The 24038-nt window shown below is 34.3% G+C and overlaps 1 protein-coding gene across 1 annotated transcript; it reads right to left on the bottom strand.

Annotated features, from left to right (window-relative positions):
* Positions 1 to 20377: 20377 nt before the first annotated feature.
* Positions 20378 to 22869, bottom strand: LOC131597378 (uncharacterized). The gene is made up of 3 exons (XM_058870103.1): positions 21434 to 22869; positions 20857 to 21020; positions 20378 to 20765 (listed from the first exon to the last, which is right to left on the bottom strand). Exon 1 carries the CDS (start codon positions 22867 to 22869, stop codon positions 21826 to 21828), a length of 1044 nt encoding a protein of 347 aa, XP_058726086.1. The 3' UTR covers positions 20378 to 20765; positions 20857 to 21020; positions 21434 to 21825.
* Positions 22870 to 24038: the final 1169 nt, after the last annotated feature.

The raw sequence follows: 24038 nt of genomic DNA, 5'->3' as shown, positions 1-24038 counted from the left end.
ATTTAAATTCAAATCAATTCCTAGATCGAATTGAAATTTGCATATCAAACAAATAGCATACCACAAAATTCAATGATCATCAATTGAAAAAAAAAACTGTCATGCTCTAGCAACACAGGGAGATGAACCTTAATCTCGCGGCTCATTATGTAGAGATAAAAACAGATGAATTAATCTTTATTTGACAAGCACACTGATAAAACCCTAAATTGTACAAATGTCGTTCATTTGAAATCATGCCTTAGTGAATGAATGATATGCAAATGGTTTAATGGAACAAAATGCATGGTCAAAAATTGGGGTATGACAGATGCCCCTATTTAAGTGTCTTCAATCTAGAGATATGAAGATTGGAATCTTCGTCTCGACGTGATTGAAGAGACTTAAATACAAAAATACACAATTTTTGGCCCTAAGAACTGCAAATATGCCCATGATATGATATGTATGAATGCATATGAGGGAAATTAATGGCACAAGGCGTCACAAGAGACAAACTACCACTAGAGAGACAAAGTAAAAGACAAATGAACTCCACAAGAGAATATCGGCAGACCGACCTAACTATGGAAGGGATTACAACAAAGGGATATCCAAGTCCATTAGGAAATTGAATCCAACTCCAGTAGAGAAGAAATTACAGATCTACAGGGGAGAATACCCCCATTTGTAGAGAAACAAAGGATGCACCGACTTTTACTGAAGGTGAACTACCAACTTTTACTGAAGGTAGAGAAATAAGAGATACACCAACGTTTACTGAAGGTGAGCTACCAACTTTTACTGAAGGTAGAGAAATGAAAGATACACCGACGTTTACTGAAGGTGAACTACCAACTTTTACTGAAGGTAGGGAAACAAAAGATACACCGACGTTTACTGAAGGTGAACTACCGACTTTTACTGAAGGTAGAGAAAAGAAAAAAATACACCAACGTTTACTGAAGGTGAAATAAGAGGATAAAAGAATAACTTCATCTGAATACCAACTTTTAATGAAGGTACAGGAATCTTCATCTGGACATCGACTTTTTACTTGAAGATGCAGGAATCTTGTCATCTGGATACCAACTTTCATTGAAGGTACAAGAATCTTCATCTGGACATCGACTTTTTACTTGAAGATGCAGGGATCTTGTCATCTGGATACCAACTTTCACTGAAGGTACAGGAATCTTTATCTGGACATCGACTTTTTACTTGAAGATGCAGGAATCTTGTCATCTGGATACCAACTTTTACTGAAGGCACAAGAATCTTCATCTGGACATCGACTTTTTACTTGAAGATGCAGGAATCTTGTCATCTGAATACCAACTTTCACAGAAGGTACAGGAATCTTCATCTGGACATCGACTTTTTACTTGAAGATGCAGGAATCTTGTCATCTGGATACCAACTTTTACTGAAGGCACAGGAATCTTCATCTGGACATCGACTTTTTACTTGAAGATGCAGGAATCTTGTCATCTGAATACCAACTTTCACAGAAGGTACAGGAATCTTCATCTGGACATCGACTTTTTACTTGAAGATGCAGGAATCTTGTCATCTGGATACCAACTTTTACTGAAGGCACAGGAATCTTCATCTGGACATCGACTTTTTACTTGAAGATGCAGGAATCTTGTCATCTGAATACCAACTTTCACAGAAGGTACAGGAATCTTCATCTGGACATCGACATTTTATTTGAAGATGCAGGAATCTTGTCATCTGAATACCAACTTTCACAGAAGGTACAGGAATCTTCATCTGGACATCGACATTTTACTTGAAGATGCAGGAATCTCTTTATCAAAGATGTAAAATAAATACACTCTTGATCCAAATATCATTGATTTGAAAGGTCTAAATGATTAGAGACAAAAATCAGTCCAGGAATAAGCTGGAGAGAAACGGTCAACCAAGACTCTTCCTCATGAGAAATAATCTCATCTAAGGATTTATCCTATCCAAAATGGAAAGGAAAGCTAAAGAAAAACACTCCCACGAGGGATAAACTTAGTGGGGAATTTAGAAAGGATATACATTTTTTGCTTAGGGAAGACGCATATCATTTGGAGATAGATACGACCTAATGAAATAGGTTAAAAAGAAACATCGAGAAATGCATATGCACATGAATAATATAGGTATGGATGATGTAGCCATGAATGAATGCATGTCATGTATATGCTGACAAAACTGACAAAGATATATGTACTGGCGATGACCGAAATTTCATATCACAATCAAATACTCGGCGAGCCTCATTGGGGATGACAAGAGTCACTGATGGAGCAAAATTTTGTTATCACACTTGAATCTCTTGGTGGGAGGATAACACACATTTGGATCAAAGTTTGTAGTCCAACCTCCTAATATTAATAATCATGAACTCCACCTTGAAAGAGAGGGAAACAAACTTGAGGGATCACTAGGGATCATTCAAATTCAGTGTTCAATTAGGGGACATTAAATCACACATCCAAAACCCACTATATGCAAATATCTACAAACCATGCCATGATGATAGCCTGTTTTGAGCGACCACTCGGCTCTGTACTTGGATATTTAATCATTCCCTTTTGTGTTCACAAACTGAAAGAAAAACCTTTCGTCGTCATTCTTTTTTAAAATATTCAAACTCTTGGAGAGATTCGTTGAATCTCGACGTAACTGCCCCATATCACATGGTTTATTAGAAGAAACCATCTTAAGAGGATTATTACCGAAAACCTGGCATCCAAAAATGCCCCAATATCTTCAAATTCTTGGAGAGATTCGTCGAATCTCGACATGACTGCCCCAGATAGACTATATTTGGCAACAAAATCTTCAAACTTCTCCCCATAATGGTAAACAAACTGTGAAAGCATCACTTGGGAAAACAACCATCCCATGCTTAAAGTCTTCAGGTAACATGACCCTGGATGTGATCATTCTTTGAAATGATTCTCTAAATTCTCAATAGAGTTTCAGACCTCCAAAGATTAAGTTCAATCATTGATGCTTATATCTAATCTTCTTTAATATCAAGCAATGTTAGCAAGCAAAAAAATGTTTATATTGAGAATGATAATTCTAATGCAACATTCATGTTAATATCGAAGTTTTCATTGAACAGATGCCGCAACACCCTGTGAATGAATAACTGGTTATGATGCATCATTGATTTTTGAAAGACATCATGCATAAGTGATACCAGCAATGATCTTTACGCAACTTATGGGAGTCAGAAAACACTATCTTATCAAAGTACGTTTTCGAAATAAACCTTGCTTCAATTAGGACTTTTGAGGGTTGTAACATGGTCTGGTTCACGGTTTTCAAAAAAAGATTTAAAGGCTCAAAGTTTATTTGTACCCACCCATTCTTCGTGATGTTCTCCAATCCTATAATCAGTTAATTTAACATGAGTATTATCTTTTTAAAAGGACGACTTTGTGACAGTTAAGGAACCAATGAGATTTTAGAGTAACAGTCACCTCTTTTCCTCATAGTCACACGAATATGTTCTTTTGATTAGGATTTATACTTTGCAATCCTTTCCTTTCACTTTTGTTTTCCCTAACTTTTGCCTGGACATATTCTTTTGAATGAATTGACGGTCCAGCGGGATGCCCAATTTTTGCCTAAGTCTTTTATTTGCAGTTTACTGACTTAGCGGGCTTTTCTCCTTTTTTTCATTTCTTTTTTGAACAAATCGTGTGATCATAAGTCATTTTGACTTGTGGAAAATATTGTGACTGACTCAATCTTTGGTAGATGAGGGATAACCATTTTATTTGGTCCTTAGGTGCACACTTTTTGAATTTTGAACGCTCAGAATTAACTGAAGACTACCCTGCCCCAGGTTAAAATTTTGAGGGTTACTTATTTATTTTTTTAGAAAGGAAACTCCTACTTCAAAGCTCAAAAGGGGTTAACGAGGGATTATCTTCCTTATATCTCCAGTGTTTGGGAATTTGAAACAATGCCTTACATCATCAACAGGGTTTTATTCAAAACCATACAACCATACATTTTGCTTTTTTTCGATTTCATCATCCTCCCATCAAGAGTTGCAAAGGAAAGTTGGTATCATAATGCAGAAAAAACATTTTTATGAGTGAATACGAATGAATTACTTTAAGACAAACATACTCATTGTATCATCATTATCATTCAAAAACAAACAAGTTCTTACACACAAGCAAAGCATTATCAATCATTAAAGATTACAAAAATGAAAAGCAGAAGTGAACTAATCATCGAGAAGACCCTTTCCATTTGGACTTGTGTTTAAGGAACATCCTTAATTTCCAGGCATCTATCAACCACGCTTTCATCCATACTTGGACAAATAATTTGAACATTAGGTCCATGCTTCCTTAAAAAGACACAATACCACTTTTGGTTAGTTTTGTACTTCAGCTTTCAAAGTAATTATCTCCATACGAAGTTCAAGGATCTCTTGCTTAATGTTTTCCATTTTCTCTTAGCTCGAGTATTGTACTGATGAGACAACTTGATTTGTGAAGACCAAGAGACAGGAAAAAAGAAATTGGGTAACTCTTAAAAAGCAAGACCAAGTACAACATGATGCATGATATGTAAATGCTGGTTTTATTTGACTTTCAAGGAACTCAAGATATTGAATTCTAAACATCAAAGCATGAAGATAAAAAGTAGATCCAAAATTGGACCAAAGCGTTGATCGAGTTATCATCAAAATTAATCATCCATTTTGATGGATTAGGGTTTTCACCCTATCAACACCCAAGATCCATTAAGTTTGATGAAACTTATGATGTTTACAAATAAAGACCTTTAAGTTCCTTGTAAATCAAGTGAAAAATAGTTTTCGTGGATGCATGAATTTATGATTCACAAGTAGTAGATTTCAAATCAACTGGATACAGAAAGATTCTGATTACTCGGCACAAAGTAGCACACAACAGGATAGTTCTACGGTTCTTTCCTAAAAGGTTCTAGACGTGGTTCTCAGAGTTACAAGCTACTTTTGAAAACTTGATCATCTAGCAAATAACTTCCCATCCAACCACGTTTTCAAATGAAGCCTATTCCGAGTGTAGCTTTCGCACTTACTCACAGTAATAGTTATGTTACGCAAGTTGGGTGCGAAACCACCATTTCCTAAAAGTCATGGTTTAGGGTTTTTCTAAAGGTCCCTAGAGTCGGCGGTCCAAATTGAAAACATCATAGCCCAAGTAAATAACTTACTTAGTCACAGACGTCTCCTCAAAGGACCTACTCCAGGCGGGGTTTTAGTACCTCCCACTTGACACTACGTCAAGCAAGTTTAATACTAGACCACCATCTTATCTTACGTGTCACTCGAGCTCGGGTGTAGAGCTTTTTCTCACATGCGCCAATAATCAAGAGATTCCGACCATAATAATGAGAAACCAAACAAAGATATAATAAAGACAATAAATAAGCAAGTAAATAAAATTAGCAAATATCACAAAAAAAACTAAACTAGGGTTGACTCTCTTAAGTAATTCCCCAGCAGAGTCGCCAACTGTAGCGGGTCAAAAAATCATCGCCACGAAAATGTATCGAACAGAGTCGCCACCAAATTTTATTTATTCCAAAAGGAAAGGGAAAATAATGATAAAACCCACAAAGAAAGATAAAATAAATATGAAGACCAGATTAGGGTTCGGGAGTCGGTTAAGTAAGGGGAAGGTATTAGCACCCCTTACCTCCATCGTACTCGATGGGACCCATTTAGTTATTTTCGTGATCGATTGTTAGCTTATTATTTACTTGCGTTTTATTATTATAAGAAAGAAACAAAATAAAAGTTTTTATTATCGTGCTCGCCAAGACATTTGTATCTTGTGCCTACGTATTCCCTAGTGCAATGGGAAAGTCAGAGCAATCGTAGTTCGGGGTAAAACTACGAATTTTTGTTGTTTGATTTTAATGAACGACGTGTGAATCGCTCTTTTATGAAAAAAAGTGTTGCGAACTAAGTTAAAAGGTTTTTTTTTATGGAATCAAAGCATTCAAACAAAAGCTTAACGGCCATCGTCTAAATGCTTTAGAGCAACTTGTACAAGTACGTACAACCCCCTCTTGATTCATCCATTATAAACCGAAATTGATTTGATAAAAAACGTTTTGTAGAGAAAGGTGAGACAAATTGAATTTTAAGGGTCTTTAATGGAATCAAAGCATTCAAACAAAAGCTTAACGGCCATCGTCTAAATGCTTTAGAGCAACTTGTACAAGTACGTACAACCCCCTCTTGATTCATCCATTATAAACCGAAATCGATTTGATAAAAAAAAAAAAAAACGTATTGAAGTTTTTGACTATGAAAAAAGAAGTTTTGAAAAAGATATTTGGTGTTGACCAAAATTTACTGTGAAATTATTTAAAGCGAGCTCGATGTTGGATCGAGAACGTTTATTAGAGTGAAAATATAATTTTGAAGTTTTGAATTAATTCTAAATAAAACACTTATTTAATGTTAAGAGCTAAAACTAAGATTAAAATTAAAATAAGAAGGTAATGGTGTATTTATCAAATGGGGTGTTTGAAATGCATGACCATGGGCCAAAAAAAGGCCCATTTCGGCCAACCCTAGTATCCATGGAAGAAGAAAACTTTGAGAAAAGAAACCTAGAGCGAAACAGCCGCTGCCTCTTAGTTTAGCAAACCTCTACCAATAACTACCCTTTTTAATTTTGATAAAAACTTAATTAAAACAAAATAAAGGAGCTAATCTCTCTCTCTCTCTCCTCACGTTCACTCTGTTCCACGAAAAATGAAACGAAAACGCAGAGAAATTCAATCTCAGATTTCTTACTTGGTCCTCATCTCTCTCACGATATCTCTACTTCCCTATTCATCTCTCGCCCTCTCAGTGAATGAAACAACACCACAAGGAAAAATATTATATCTCCGCCTCTCTCGACCTCTCGGTCGTTTTCTCTCATCAATCTCTCCCGATTTTCATGGTTTCGACCTCACCTCTCAGTCGTTATCCCTCACGGTTTCGACAAGAAGGAAAAAAAATGCAGCAGTAATCAAAGCAATAAAACCCTTATCCCAAATGAAACCCTAAATCCCCAATCATTTCTCATTAAGTTCATGGAGATTACAAGGTTGATGAAGAGAAAAAAACAAACATAGATTTAACGAAAAAAAAGTGAAAAGGAAGATTGAAACAAAACCAGGTATTTTCTACATTTTTGTTTGCTGTTTCAATGGTCTCCTTCCCTTTCTTCGCTTCTTTTGAGAGATTCTGTTGTTTTGCTCCGTGCGATTCTGCCGTGTATGCTTGTCGAAGTCGTTTACGTGTTTTGAGTGATTATTGTTCTGTGGCTTGTGCGTTGTTGTTGTTGTATGAGTGTCAGTGCAGAGTGAGGTTTACTGAGTTTGTATGTTCGGTTGGTGTGCGGATGATGGATTTGAGTATGGTTTGCGGTGAGTTGTGATGGTGGGGATGTGTGTTGCGGTTTTGGTTATGTGGTCTGAGTGTATAGCGGAAATTATGGTGATTGAAAGGTGATTATGCATAGGGATGTGAAGTGAAGCAAGTGTGGAGGTTGCGGTTTGGCTATGAAGATGTTGATAAAACAGTTACGAATCGGGTCAAAACAGGGTGAGATCTTTCTATAATTTCTTTATCTCTGAATCTCTTCTTCTACATTTCTGAAGGGTTTTTTGAATGGAAAATGATGATAGTTTAGGGTGTTATATGAACTGAATATTGTGTGAACTGAGTATTGTGTGAACTGAGTATTGTGTTCTGAAAATTCGCATCTTTGGGTATGATGAACAAATTGATGGTTTGTGAATGTTTGGTTATTTGCTGCGGCTAGGGTTTTGCAGATGAGCCCCCCCTTTGTTCAATGAAACAGTGGAATATATAGTCTGTAGGTTTCGATGTGATTCTAGGGTTGGATAGAAATGTTTAGGTTTGGAAACTGATTGGGAAAGAATGCAGTGTACTTTTGTGTAGCAGCTTGTGTTTTGCTATTTTCTTGCAATTTCTGGTCCCTGCTGTAACATAGTGATAGCAGTAAATGTTTTTGCTATTTTTCTTGTCAAATTTTGATGCAGGCAGCCACATAAAAAGGACAGGGCAAGAGTTTTTTTTTGTCTTGTTTTGTGGACCACAAAGTCTTGAGCAGGCCATAAAACTGGTCCATGTGCAGTCGCTCAGACTATTTGCTGTTGTTTATTTGGAATCTCTTCTTTGCTCATTTCTTTTGTGAATCAAAACCAAGTTTTGTGATTTGCAATAGGATTGCTTTTAGGCCCATGATTAATTATGAAATTGTATGAGGCCTTTTGTTGATTGAAAACAAATCCCTTGACAAAATTCTGATTCCTTCATCAAACCCTAATGATGAACTTGTGCATCCTTGATAAATTGTCCTTCATGTTCATATTTTGTGGATCAAACTCTAACCATTTTCTTCCTTTTTGTTTCATAAGCTACGGCATTGGGCATTGATGGTAAAGCAAGAAGAAGTTTGAATGAAAATTGAAGATTATAAATTTCAAAAGAAGAAGATTGGAAAAAAAAAAAGAACTTAGCCTTGTGTAACTTTCATGTTTGTAATATTCGTTGAATAAACCTTGAATTTGTTTTTGTAATGAAATTTGAACCATAGATGTAATGAACTTTTGAATGAATGAAGAATGTTGAATGATCTTTGTACTTGAATTTAAATGACGTCTTGATTATTATGAATGAATGATAGAATTTGCATCCGATTAAATCGTTTGAAAACCCATACAACATAATCTTTGAATTCAAAATGAATCGAGACAAGATTACTTGAACCTTACGAATTAATGGTTAACTTTAACGCATTAAGAACTTGCATGAATACTTCCACCAACGAATTTAAATTCAAATCAATTCCTAGATCGAATTGAAATTTGCATATCAAACAAATAGCATACCACAAAATTCAATGATCATCAATTGAAAAAAAAAACTGTCATGCTCTAGCAACACAGGGAGATGAACCTTAATCTCGCGGCTCATTATGTAGAGATAAAAACAGATGAATTAATCTTTATTTGACAAGCACACTGATAAAACCCTAAATTGTACAAATGTCGTTCATTTGAAATCATGCCTTAGTGAATGAATGATATGCAAATGGTTTAATGGAACAAAATGCATGGTCAAAAATTGGGGTATGACAAGTTCTTCTACAACGATCAGTCCACCCATCTGCCATAAGAGTACAACCTGTATCCTTCCAAATAGAACGATATTGCTCTATCTATATCTTCACGTCATCAACCCACTTATTTAACAAATTACTACGAAGGGCATGCATAGTAGGAACCTTATATCCAACACCCATACAACAAAGAGCATCAACTGCAGGTTGAAAATAAGGCGAATTTGCAGCATTGAAAGGAATAGATGCATCAATAAACCACTTCGCAATAGCAAGATCACATTTTTCTACCACTTCTTTACTTTGCATCACACTTTTCAAAGTAGGTTGAGCTCCCGGAGTTGTTCTAGGTAAAAAATAAGTACCAATGCGAGCATCATTCTTTTTAGATGCACCAACCCGTGGGTTCGTTTGTACTTGCAATTCATCCCCCTCGATAGTAAATGACTCGCTTTCAGCCATATCTGAAGTTTTTCTTTTCTCACTCCGCTCATTGAAATGTTGTTTAATCTGAAAACGAATTTCTGCAGGCACTGACTTACAAATTTCAACATTTCCTACTATTCCAGCCAAGTGTTGCTTTACCCTATGAATTCCACCTCCACCAAAAGCTTTGTGACAGTATATACAAACAAGAGATTTTCCATCAGGACTTTTAGTACAATGTACCCAAGCTATATCAGTCTTTCCTCTAACATTAGTTTGAACTAAACTTTGAGCTGAAGAGGCTTCTTGTGATGGTGGTTGTGATGATGGTGTTTCAGAAGATGCCATTTTCCTGTAAAACTATTCAAAAGTATTAACTCATAAATACACATATTTTGTATCACACTCAAATGTATTATAATATAAAGAATACTCAAGCTTTTTCGGTATACTAAAGCTTTTTAAGATGTAATAAATAAATTGCAATACAAGATTTCAAATTTTCTACAATTAATTGATCCAAATAGGAATTTATAATAAAACTAATACGCAAACTTTTTTTTTTTTGGTTTCATCTTACAATTAAATTTTAATTTTAGTTCTATATTACTCATGTGACATTCATTCCATAGCACTGAGCTAAATTCTCTTGCTATCATAATACATAGGTGGTGGCGTGCATAAAGAAGACTAACAAAAGGCAAGCACTAGTAATGAGATTTGGAAGTTGAAAAACAGCAAAATCATAGAAAAAAACATGATAGTGAAACATATAAGGATTCAAAAGCACTAGTAATGAGATCCATATAAGGCCAGTTATGCTGCTACCAATTGGCCTTTCTAAAAAATTGAACATATGGTTATGTTTAGAGACAACACAGTACACGTGAACATGGAAGAAAGGCATTGATGTAGTTACTCACACCATAAACTAATCTCAAATCACATGAAATAAATATATATACAGAGTTGAAAAAAAGTTGAAAGTGGCTTTTTATACACTTATACATAGTCCCATCTAATTAAACTTTTTCTAAAACAAATTTGATCTAATAAATATTTATTATCTATATTAAACTCTCAAAATAAATATAGTGATTTAGTAAATTGCAACAATTCAAAAGTGGGCATAATTTGAGATTGAATTTATTTGTAGTAGGAGAATTGATAGCAGCATAAAAAATAGGATAAAAGAACATACTAGAGTCTCATCTAATAAAACAACAAACAAGATATAAAGGCATAAAGGCATAAAGTTGAAAATGATAGTGGAAAGAGCCATTGAAGCTGAAAATCATATGTGAGACCAATATTAATGCTTGCACAACTGACAACTAGAAGGGAAATTTGATGAGTTCCTGTGTAAACTACAAAGAAGATTATGCATTGTATTCTAGTATGTGTTTGATTAAAATAACACTTCATAGCTGGCTCATTATTATAAAATATAGACATATGTAAAAAACATAGGAGTGATAGGATAGAACAAAAACCTGGTAAGCTGAGGAAGCTGTTCCAAACAGGAAATCAGATGGAAAACTACTACGGTTAAGAGAAACTGCTGAAATGAAAAGGAAATCAGATGGAAAACAAGTGATTTTCAACGAAAATATTTGAACCCTAATTTTTACCACAGATTAGAATAAAAATTAAAGAACATACAGTGGTTGCGGGATGCACGGTGTCACGGCGGTGTTCGAACAACGGCCGACGGTGTTCAGTTCTGGAAACGGCACGGTGGTGTTGTTGAAATCGGCGGTGGTTCGTTCTGCACTGTTTCTCTTCGAGTTTTCCTATGATTTTGTTTTTCTTCTTCTGTTCTGCGTTTCAAATTTTCCTTTTAATTTTTTTTCTATTTCCAATAACTCAAAACGACGTCGTTTTGGTTTAAAAAAATTAAAAAAAAATGCATAAAAACCGCTGGTTTACGGAAACCGCCGATTTTCCGGTTTTCACCAGCCTAACCCGGTTCCCACGATTTTTCATCGGTTTGATGACGAAGGCGATCCAGCTATCGAATCAGACCGGCCACTGGTCCGGTTCCCGGTCCAACCGGTCCGGTCTGGTTTTTACAACTTTGATTTTGACAATTGTTTGCAAATAGGTATGGTGCACTCCGATAATATCGCAAGAGAAGTAGTTCCTTTAGTCGATGTTTATCCTGTTGAACAGTGTGCTACGAAGACCTGCAAAATAAGAACCGGTTAGATAATCTAAGACGCGCTGATCGCGCTGTCCTTAAGGATTTTTCGCGTAATTCGCTAATCCCCCAGGATTTAACAGATTCTTCTCGGTAAGCCAAGGATTCAGAACTTGCAAGACCAATATTTTAGCTACTAAATATTAACCCAGTATAAAAAATCAAAAATAAAATAGGTTAAGAAATCTTTTCTTTTTAATACGTGCAGTATATATTTTTCTATGTTAATCAAATTCCATTGTAATCCATAATATACTAATGAAATTCATATAATAAAATCTAATCATTAATTTCATTAATATCCCATTAATTAAAATATCACATTATTTTGAATCAAAAATTTGTAACGTAAATCAAACGGTATGCATAGTAAAACGGTATCCACAGTAATGATAGTAATAACGATGCACAATTTTTGAAAGCTTATTTTAAAATAGAAAGATGTTATACACATTAAATGACAATTCAATGTTAATTACATCTTAGTCAAAATAATATATTAATGGTGACTAATAAATATAATTTTAAAATAAATAAATAAAATATAATTTGTTTGTTAAAATATTTTAAATTATAATAATAATAATTTTTTAAATAAACAACTACAACAATCCCCCACATATATAAAAAATAATTTAAAAACATTTTTTTTAAATTGGGTTAATATTTTATATGTAATGCATCAAACTGGTGTAGCAAGCTATATGAACCAGTCCTAGAATGATAAAACTTAACATACAGTGACGTTGGTGTAGCAAGCTATATGAACCAAAATCACTTGGTATATGTTAGAGGTCTACCATTCGCATCACACCTCCCCAAATCTTGCTGTTGGCGATGTGGTGCGCTATTAGGCCCTGCGCGTGCCTGGATTTACTGATGAGTGCTCTAGAGATTTTGCCAAGATCTCATACAAGCGGCCCCACTTGACACTCATGTAGGTGATTTCATCAAATGTATGTTGCAAATCATACACCACCTATAAAGGATATGAAATTCATTAAAAGCTACAAAAGTTTATCCTCTCTTTAATGCAGTATCTAGCACTTTCTCACTCACACCATAAGAAAGAGACGAAGAAAAATTAATTAATTAGTTTTTGGTGCTAGCAGAACTAACAAGTAACTTGTTTTTACCCATATGAACCTTCTTCATGGGATCTCCAATCACAAAGGTTGGGTTCCCATCACTTGTTAATTTCAATTAGCTTAAGTCTCATTCCCCTCGATGTGTCACAAATTACTTTCCTCCCCAGGGGCTTTGTCAGAGGGTCGGCTAAGTTGACTTCTGACTTCACATAATCGATCGATATTGTTCCATCTTTTAACAGTTGTTTTACTACATTATGTCTCAATTGAATATGTCTATTTTTACCATTAAATGACTTGTTCTTTGCCACGGCTATTGCCGATTGACAATCACAATGCAACGACACTGATGGAGTTGGTTTTATTCCTAAAGGAATATTAGCTAAGAGGTTTCTTAACCACTCAGCTTCACTGCCAGCCAATTCCAGAGCTATGAACTCTGATTCCATGGTTGATCTAGCAATAATGGACTGTTTGACTGATCTCCATACAATCGCACCTCCACCGAGTGTAAACACATAACCACTAGTAGATTTTGTCTCATCTGAGTCAGATATCCAATTAGCATCGCAGTATCCTTCTAATACAGCGGGAAATCCACTATACTCAATACCGTAATTCATGGTACCTCTCAAATATTTGAGAACTCTAGAAAGAGCCTCCCAGTGATCCTGATTGGGATTATGTGTATATCTACTCAATCTACCTACTGCATATGCAATATCAGGTCGAGAAAAATTCATTAAATGCAGTAAGCTCCCAATAATCTGAGCATATTGAGTTTGATCAATAGGATCACCTGTATTCTTCTTTAATCGAGAGTTAGCATCATAAGGGGTACTCACCGACTTTGAGTCATAATGACCAAACTTCCTTAGAAGTTTCTCAACATAATGTTCTTGAGATAGTATTATACTATCATCCTTCCTTATAATTTTAACTTCCAGTATTACACTTGCTTCACCCATATCTTTCATTTCAAATTTGGAAGCAAGGAATTTTTTAGTACTAATCACAATATCAGTACAAGTACCAAAGATAAGCATGTCATCAACATATAAACATATAATTACACATTCATTATTCACAGATTTAGTGTACACACATTTATCAACTTCGATTGATGAAAATCCATCACTAATCAAAACTTGATTAAATTTTTCATGCCATTGTTTTGGTGCTTGTTTTAAACCATATAATGATTTAAGAAGTTTACAAACTTTATTTTCTTGACCAGAAACTACACATCCTTCGGGTTGTGACATATAAATTTCTTCTTCTAAATCTCCATTTAAAAAAGCTGTTTTTACATCCATTTGATGAATAACCAATTTATAAATAGAAGCAACAGCTATTAAAACACGAATCGAAGAAATCCGGCTTACTGGAGCAAAAGTATCAAAATAATCAATATTTTGTTTTTGAGTAAAACCTTTTGCAACTAATCTAGCTTTATATTTTTCAATATAACCATTAGGAAAATATTTTTAAAAAAAAAATCCATTTACAACCAATTGGTTTTGCTCCTTTCGGTAAATCTACCAAAGTCCAAGTATGATTTTTTGAAATTGAGTCCAATTCGATTTTAATAGCTTCATTCCAAAATTTTGCATCAGGAGAATAAATTGCTTCATAAAATGTTTGAGGTTCATTGTCAACAAGATATATAGAAAAATCACTTCCGAAGGATGTCTCTTTTCTTTGTCTTTTACTTCTTCTTATATCATCACTCGAATTTTCATTTGAAATATCTAAAGTTGGTTTTTCAACAACACTTTCAACTTTAAGAGGAAAAACATTTTCCAAAAATTCAACATTTTTAGTTTCAATAATAGTGTTATTAGCAAGCACATCACTTTTAAGAATAAGAAATCTATATGCAGCACTATGTTCGGCATAACCAATAAACAAACAATCAGACGTCTTAGAACCTATTTTCCTTTTCTTGGGATCAGGCAACATGACTTTTGCTAAACACCCCCACACTTTTAAAAATTTTAAAGTTGGTTTATAACCTTTCCATAACTCATACGGTGTTTTACCGGTAATTCTATGTGGAATTCTATTTTGCAAAAAACATGCGGTTAATAAAGCTTCGCCCCAAAGGTTGTCTGGTGCATTTGAACTAACAAGCATAGCATTCATCATTTCTTTTAAGGTCCTATTTTTCCTTTCAGCTACTCCATTTGATTGAGGAGAATAAGGGGGAGTTAGCTCATGAATAATTCCTTCTTTTTCACAAAAATCATTAAAAGACATATACTCTCCTCCTCTATCAGATCTAACTTTTTTATTTTTCTATTTAACTGATTTTCTACTTTAGCTTTGTACAAAATGAACTTATCAAATGCTTCATCTTTATGTTTTAACAAATAAACTTTAGAGAATCTTGAATAATCATCTATAAAAGTTATATAATATTTATTTCCTACACTAGATACAGTTTGCTTTAAATCTCCTAAATCGGTATGAATTAGACTAAGAAGATCAGATTCACGTTGCACAGACATACATGTTTTCTTTGTTAATTTTGATTCTATACATATATCGCATTTATCGGATTTCTTATTACTTAAACTAATCATATCAAGACTTTGCATTCTATTAATATAAGAAGAATTAACATGTCCTAGTCTAGCATGCCATATATCATAAGAATCAATCAAGTAAGCAGAAGAATAAACTTTATTATTCATAACTTCATAAATGTTCAACACAAAGAGTCCCTGGTCACAATAACCTTTTCCCACAAATATATTATTCTTTGTCATTACAATCTTGTCAGATTCGAATGACACTTTAACCCCACCTTTGCTCAAAAGAGATACAGAGATTAAATTAGTCCTAATATTAGGCACATGTAATACTTCACTTAAAGCCAAGGTCTTTCCTGATGTGAGTTTTAACATAACTTTGCCTTTTCTAGAAACTCCAACAATTCGAGAATCACCAAGATAAACTTGTTCTTCTCCATCCCCCACAGCAGTGTAGGAGGTAAAGGCATCTTTATTAGCACATATGTGCCTAGTAGCCCCAGAGTCTACTACCCATTTATTCACATCAGTCACAATATTCGCTTGAGCAATGACAGCAGCAATAATATCATCTCCTTCAGCCAAGTTAGCTTTAGGAGGATTCTCATTCCTCTTGCGATATCTGCATTGAGGTGCATGATGGCCTGGCTTACCACAAACATAACAATCTCCTCTTTTTTTAAAAGTGGGAATAGTAACACGGGGAATAAAATTATTATTATTATGACCAAGTTTATGATCGGGTTTGTGATCGTACCTCTTTTTATGAAACTTATTTTGAGTATTATTCTGGACCAGATTTGCTCGAGAAACAAAACTTTTTGCCATTAGAGCCTTGCTCTCCTTTCTGTTTGTATCCTCGATAATGATGTGTGTGATCAAATCTGCCAAAGGTAATTGCTTTTGCTTGTGTTTGAGTTGATTTTTGTAATCCTTCCAAGATTCCGGTAACTTCTCAATGAGAATTCCAGCAACAAATTGATTTGGCAGAGTAATGTTTTCAGCTTTTAGTTCTTCCAACAGCTTATGATACTCATTGATTTGCATCTTGATATCTTTATCTTCAGACATTTTCCAATGATAGTAATTACCGATAACGAATTTTTGTTTTCCAGCATCTTCGGCGGTATACTTTAGATTCATCGAATCCCATATCTCTTTTGCTTCCTTGTAAGAGCAGTAGACATCGAACAAATCGTTAGAAAGAGTACTTAATATTGTGTGTCGGCATACCTTGTTTGCATGTGTCCATTGATCAATAACTTTTTGAGTTGCGGACGATGCTGGTTTTAGTTCGGAGAGAGCCGAGGCAACACCGTGCATGTCAAGGATGGAGTGAACACGCTCATACCATCTACGAAAATTCTGACCGTTGAAAACTTCAATTTTTGACACATCGAGAAATGGTTTTGCGTAATTAATCGCCGGCACAACAAGAGTTGGTTGTTGTTGAATAGTTTCAACACCATCTTTTTGAGTTTGACGATTGGAGTCAATACTGACATTGTCTTCGATAGCCATAAATCCTTAAGATTGTTGAACAGTGTGCTACGAAGACCTGCAAAATAAGAACCGGTTAGATAATCTAAGACGCGCTGATCGCGCTGTCCTTAAGGATTTTTCGCGTAATTCGCTAATCCCCCAGGATTTAACAGATTCTTCTCGGTAAGCCAAGGATTCAGAACTTGCAAGACCAATATTTTAGCTACTAAATATTAACCCAGAATATATAAAAAATCAAAAATAAAATAGGTTAAGAAATCTTTTCTTTTTAATACGTGCAGTATATATTTTTCTATGTTAATCAAATTCCATTGTAATCCATAATATACTAATGAAATTCATATAATAAAATCTAATCATTAATTTCATTAATATCCCATTAATTAAAATATCACATTATTTTGAATCAAAAATTTGTAACGTAAATCAAACGGTATGCATAGTAAAACGGTATCCACAGTAATGATAGTAATAACGATGCACAATTTTTGAAAGCTTATTTTAAAATAAAAAGATGTTATACACATTAAATGACAATTCAATGTTAATTACATCTTAGTCAAAATAATATATTAATGGTGACTAATAAATATAATTTTAAAATAAATAAATAAAATATAATTTGTTTGTTAAAATATTTTAAATTATAATTATTATTATTTTTTAAATAAACAACTACAACATATCCGAGTGTTGAAGGGGTAGTCGTAAAGACGCTAGATGTCGGCGGTGACTTTAATCGCAAGCAAGACTTTGATGATCGTGAAAGCATGCTAACATGGATTCGTATGAATGCGACTAACCTTGATTTTGGTGGGGTAATAGGAAGATAAGATAGTGGTACGTCAAGAAGAAACCCTTTCGTAGCAATGTTGTGCGTGGAATGATAATGTCCGACACCTTGGAAATACAACCACCAATAGAGTCGAGTCGGCACATGCTACTTTATAAAATTGGTTGGGTAATAGCAAGGGTGACTTGTGTTAAGATTGGGACACCGTAAATCTCATGATTAAAAACCAACACAATGAGATACAAACCTCGTTCGGTCGGAGCATTACGGTGTTGGAGCATCGATTTATGGACAACATCCTTTACTCTCAATTGATCGGCAATATGTCTCGGGCCGGATTGAACTATATCTTTCACGAGGCCAAACGAGGTGAAACTTTTGGTGGCGATAGCGTTAAGTGTGGTTGCACTATTACTAGCACGTATGGTCTCCTGTGTGCTTGTGTTATTGCTAAAAAGGTGAGACTAGGTGAGCCAATAAGAATGGGTGAAGTCACTCCTCATTGGAAGACTTAGTTTTGATGATGGTTTCATCGAAGGAGAAAAATTGAATATCTCTATTACTTCCGAATTAGAAGCGATACAAGAGAGGTTTTCGAAGGCCAATGACAACATGAAACTCCACATCAAAGAAAAATTGTGGAAGATCGAATTTCCATAAACAACCGACATGAAACCGCCGTCTCAACAGGTTAAGACAAAGGGTGCTCCGAAGAAAGTGAAGCCTACACCGAAGACAACTCATCTACACGGTCTCCTTCATATTGTGAGCACGTCGACAAACTCTTTCCCGACTCACACACTCATAATTCTTTTTGTCCTTATTGTAAATTTTAACTATTATAAAAATATTTATTCACTCTTTTATTTAAATAAATTATTTTAAAAGGAGAAAAATTTTAATTTTGGAAAATTCTTAGAGAATATCTTACCCCACCTCACGGGTCTCTTATGGATCATGCAACTTGTCTAAAACGTCCTCGGCTTCCGTAGATATATCTTCAGAACTACTTTTTTTTCTTAAATTTTGTTTTGTTCCGTAGATGCACATACGGAAGCTTCCGTATATACATCTACATAAGCATTTGATGTAATCTTCGCGCCAGACTCTTCTTCTCCCCATTCTTCACATTTCTCATTTCAAAACTCTCAAACTCTCTCAACCTCAAAAATCAAACTTCCATCGAATTTTTTTTCTCTCGAGTTCGACCGTTAACGTCAACATCAAAGATCAACACATTCCAATAACTTCAAAACTCAATTTAATCGGTAAATTTTTGAGTTATTTTAGAGTATTTCCCGTAATAGAGTTTAAATCGATTTTTAGGTATAGAAATCATTAGTTACTTTTAGAAACATGGTTTAGAGACAATGTAGTTATTGTTTGATGTGTTAAACGGACGACCAAACCACCAAAATGGGATTTTTAACACTTTGCAATAGTTATTGTTACGTGGTCCCGTAGATGTACCTACGGAAGAAACTCGGTTTTTTTGTAATGGAAGGTACTTCCGTAGATGCATCTACGAAAGAGTTCCTTACGTGCACATATGCTGAAGTGCTAAAGCGACAAGCAAAAAGTAATAGGTATTATTTATTACCGGGTTAAACATCAAATCTAGGTGACAATGTAGATATATTTGTAGCTTTTGGGCGTGGATTGTCGGTTAAGGTGACAGCTGCCTATCTAATATATGACCATTCAGTTATTACAGAAACTGAGTTGTAAAATATTTGATGTTACCATACATCTTCTTCTATTTTTTCTTTTAACAACCTAAAAAAGAGAATTTTTCAATGTACCCCATGAATCTCTTACACAGCGTGTGAAATTTCAATTATATATGTCTCCTGTTTCCTGAGAGGCACACTCGGAAGCATCTTTTTTTTTTTAAATTGTCACCTTCCGTAGGTACATCTATGGAAGTATAATAAACTAGTACAAATGGGGATAAAATACACATAAATTCAGTTCATGGATTGTTTCGTAGGTGCATTTACGGAATGGCTTAGCGCCACATTATTTCGTAGATGCATCTACGGAAGTATCTGATATAGTTTGAACCAGCTTGATCACTCCCCCCATTGTTACATTTCTTCATCAACACTCACTCTCCACAACCTAAAAACCCTACTTCTCCAATACCATTTTTCACTCCAAAACTCAAACTTTTTGGTGCAACAAATCAAAGGGAGCAAGAGAATACTGAATTTCAGGTAAATATTCATCTTCAACCATTGCATTGCTCACATAATGCATTAAATTTCTGTTAAAAAAAGTAACGTTACTTCCGTAGATGCATCTACGAAACATGTTGAAGATGAACACTTCCGTAGGTGCATCTACGGAACAATGTCTGTGTTGTTTTTTCCAACAGTGTTGTAATTTTTTGTTATTTTGACCAATGTTTTAAAAACCGGATCAGTCATCAAACCGGTGAGGGAACTGGGTCACTGGTTCATCGATCGAACCACTGGGTCACTAGTCGAACCGCATGACCAAACCGAATTAAACCGGATTAAACCTGTCATTATAATAAAACTATATAATCCATTAAACCGGTAAAAACCGGTCGAACCGGATCATTCAATCTCTAAAAAAATTATAACTAGCACTTAAAAGCTGATCCATTAAAAACATAATCTATAAATAAGGCTCTTGAAAATCACAAATTCAGAAGTTGTACATTAGGTGCTGAAAATACTAATAATCCATATAGTTTAAGGCTCTTAAAAAGCACAAATATAGTTTGCTCGGCACTTAAAAATTACAAATTTAGTGCAAATTTAAACATAAGTATTACACATAACAAAGTAGTACAAATTACAAAGTCTAATTGCAACATAAACTAATTGAATACTTTAGAACCAAAACACTCAAATATCTATTAAATTTAGTTCCAATGAGGTAAAATTATCTCAATGTTGGGATCTCCTTCAATATCAAAACCATCTACGACAAAATCAATCGCATTTGCAACATCTTCCCCATCAATGATATCATTACTTTGGTTGTTTTCTCCGGAGTTAAGTGGTGCATCTCCCTCAACATCAACCTCATCCAAATTTAATTCATCTATAAAAACATCAATTTAAAGAGTTTAGAAAGTGACATATTTTAAGAAATTAAAATAACATAATTGTAATCACAAAAATCAATACCATACCAATATCATTTGAAATAGGTTGGATTGTCATACTAGCAAGATCTTTGCTTAGCACTTCCACCTCCTCAATTGTCAAGAATGGTGGGGAATCCTCCAACACCCAATTAGAATGATCACCAAATGTTTCAAAATTAATAGGATCATAATTTTGTTTCTTCTTGGTTCTACAAATCATTAACGGCAATGTCAAACATAGAACCAAATAAATTTAACAAATCTAACAATAATATACATTCTTAACAAACCAAGAAATATCACATATTCTTAAATATAGAACCATAAAATATTCTTAATAAACCAAACAAAATCATATATTCTTAACTATAGAACCAATATTCTTATGTCATCAAGAGAAGAACAAAATAGTCTTGTTTATAAACCAAACAAACCAAACAATAGCATATTTCTTAACTATAAAACGGTATCATATATTCTTAACCATAGAACCAATATTCTTATGTCATCAAGACAAGAACAAAATAGTCTTGTTTATAAACCAAACAATAGCATATTTCTTAACTATAAAACGGTATCAAGTATCGAAACAATAACATATAAAGCATAATAAGTGCAATACCTATTTTGTAGCCGTAAATTGTAACGAACATAAACGAGATCGTTAAGCTTTTGATGCTCCAACCTATTTCTCTTTTTTGAATGAATGTGTTCAAACACACTCCAATTTCGTTCACAACCAGATGCACTAAGCTTGAGTCTAAGACTTGTTCCACAAATTGCTTTGCCTTGACATCTTTGGAATAAGTTGTGGTTGTCCACTTTTTGGATGTTACCATGACTCTTAGTGCATCTTTATGAGACAGAATACTTTGCAATGCAATGAAATTAGTAGCAAAACGGGTTGGAGCAGGACGAAGTATTTCTCTTCCACCTGTATGTTGTCTCATCAAATACAATGCAAAACAATGATTATATATGTATTTGGTAATTTTTGAAGCTTGTGACACTGTCTCACTTACTTCCTCTAATTTCCCCCATGTCTTGCAACATCAAATTAATACAGTGTGCTGCACAAGGAGACCAAAACAACTTAGGAAACTCCCTTTCCAACAACTTTCCAGCAGCAACATAATTCGCAACATTATCTGTAACGACTTGAACAACATTTTCCTGGCCAACATACAACACTACTTCCTTGAAAAGCTTAAACAATGTTTCTGCAGTTTTAGAAGCACCAGAGGCATCAACAGACTTTATGAAAACAGTTCCTTTGGGGCAATAAACTAAAAAGTTGATAAGAGTTCTTCTACAACAATCAGTCCACCCATCTGCCATAAGAGTACAACCTGTATCCTTCCAAATAGAACGATATTGCTCTATCTGTATCTTCACGTCATCAACCCACTTATTTAACAAATTACTACGAAGGGCATGCATAGTAGGAACCTTATATCCAACACCCATACAACAAAGAGCATCAACTGCAGGTTGAAAATAAGGCGAATTTGCAGCATTAAAAGGAATAGATGCATCAATAAACCACTTCGCAATAGCAAGATCACATTTTTCTACCACTTCTTTACTTTGCATCACACTTTTCAAAGTAGGTTGAGCTCCCGGAGTTGTTCTAGGTAAAAAATAAGTACCAATGCGAGCATCATTCTTTTTAGATGCACCAACCCGTGGGTTCGTTTGTACTTGCAATTCATCCCCCTCGGTAGTAAATGACTCGCTTTCAGCCATATCTGAAGTTTTTCTTTTCTTACTCCGCTCATTAAAATGTTGTTTCATCTGAAAACGAATTTCTGCAGGCACTGACTTACAAATTTCAACATTTCCTACTATTCCAGTCAAGTGTTGCTTTACCCTATGAATTCCACCTCCACCAAAAGCTTTGTGACAGTATATACAAACAAGAGATTTTTCATCAGGACTTTTAGTACAATGTGCCCAAGCTATATCAGTCTTTCCTCTAACATTAGTTTGAACTAAACTTTGAGCTGAAGGGGCTTCTTGTGATGGTGGTTGTGATGATGGTGTTTCAGAAGATGCCATTTTCCTGTAAAACTATTCAAAAGTATTAACTCATAAATACACATATTTTGTATCACACTCAAATGTATTATAATATAAAGAATACTCAAGCTTTTTCGGTATACTAAAGCTTTTTAAGATGTAATAAATAAATTGCAGTACAAGATTTCAAATTTTCTACAATTAATTGATCCAAATAGGAATTTATAATAAAACTAATACGCAAACTTTTTTTTTTTTTTGGTTTCATCTTACAATTAAATTTTAATTTTAGTTCTATATTACTCATGTGACATTCATTCCATAGCACTGAGCTAAATTCTCTTGCTATCATAATACATAGGTGGTGGCGTGCATAAAGAAGACTAACAAAAGGCAAGCACTAGTAATGAGATTTGGAAGTTGAAAAACAGCAAAATCATAGAAAAAAACATGATAGTGAAACATATAAGGATTCAAAAGCACTAGTAATGAGATCCATATAAGGCCAGTTATGCTGCTACCAATTGGCCTTTCTAAAAAATTGAACATATGGTTATGTTTAGAGACAACACAGTACACGTGAACATGGAAGAAAGGCATTGATGTAGTTACTCACACCATAAACTAATCTCAAATCACATGAAATAAATATATATACAGAGTTGAAAAAAAGTTGAAAGTGGCTTTTTATACACTTATACATAGTCCCATCTAATTAAACTTTTTCTAAAACAAATTTGATCTAATAAATATTTATTATCTATATTAAACTCTCAAAATAAATATAGTGATTTAGTAAATTGCAACAATTCAAAAGTGGGCATAATTTGAGATTGAATTTATTTGTAGTAGGAGAATTGATAGCAGCATAAAAAATAGGATAAAAGAACATACTAGAGTCTCATCTAATAAAACAACAAACAAGATATAAAGGCATAAAGGCATAAAGTTGAAAATGATAGTGGAAAGAGCCATTGAAGCTGAAAATCATATGTGAGACCAATATTAATGCTTGCACAACTGACAACTAGAAGGGAAATTTGATGAGTTCCTGTGTAAACTACAAAGAAGATTATGCATTGTATTCTAGTATGTGTTTGATTAAAATAACACTTCATAGCTGGCTCATTATTATAAAATATAGACATATGTAAAAAACATAGGAGTGATAGGATAGAACAAAAACCTGGTAAGCTGAGGAAGCTGTT

This window comes from Vicia villosa, linkage group LG1 (assembly GCF_029867415.1).
Source record: "Vicia villosa cultivar HV-30 ecotype Madison, WI linkage group LG1, Vvil1.0, whole genome shotgun sequence".
In the NCBI taxonomy this organism is placed as follows: domain Eukaryota; kingdom Viridiplantae; phylum Streptophyta; class Magnoliopsida; order Fabales; family Fabaceae; genus Vicia; species Vicia villosa.
Note: the sequence above shows the minus strand (reverse complement) of the source record. Positions and strands in the feature narration are given on the sequence as shown.

Coding starts and splice junctions, on each gene's coding strand:
- LOC131597378 (XM_058870103.1), bottom strand. CDS start 22,869: ATGGCATCTTCTGAAACACCATCATCACAACCACCATCACAAGAAGCC.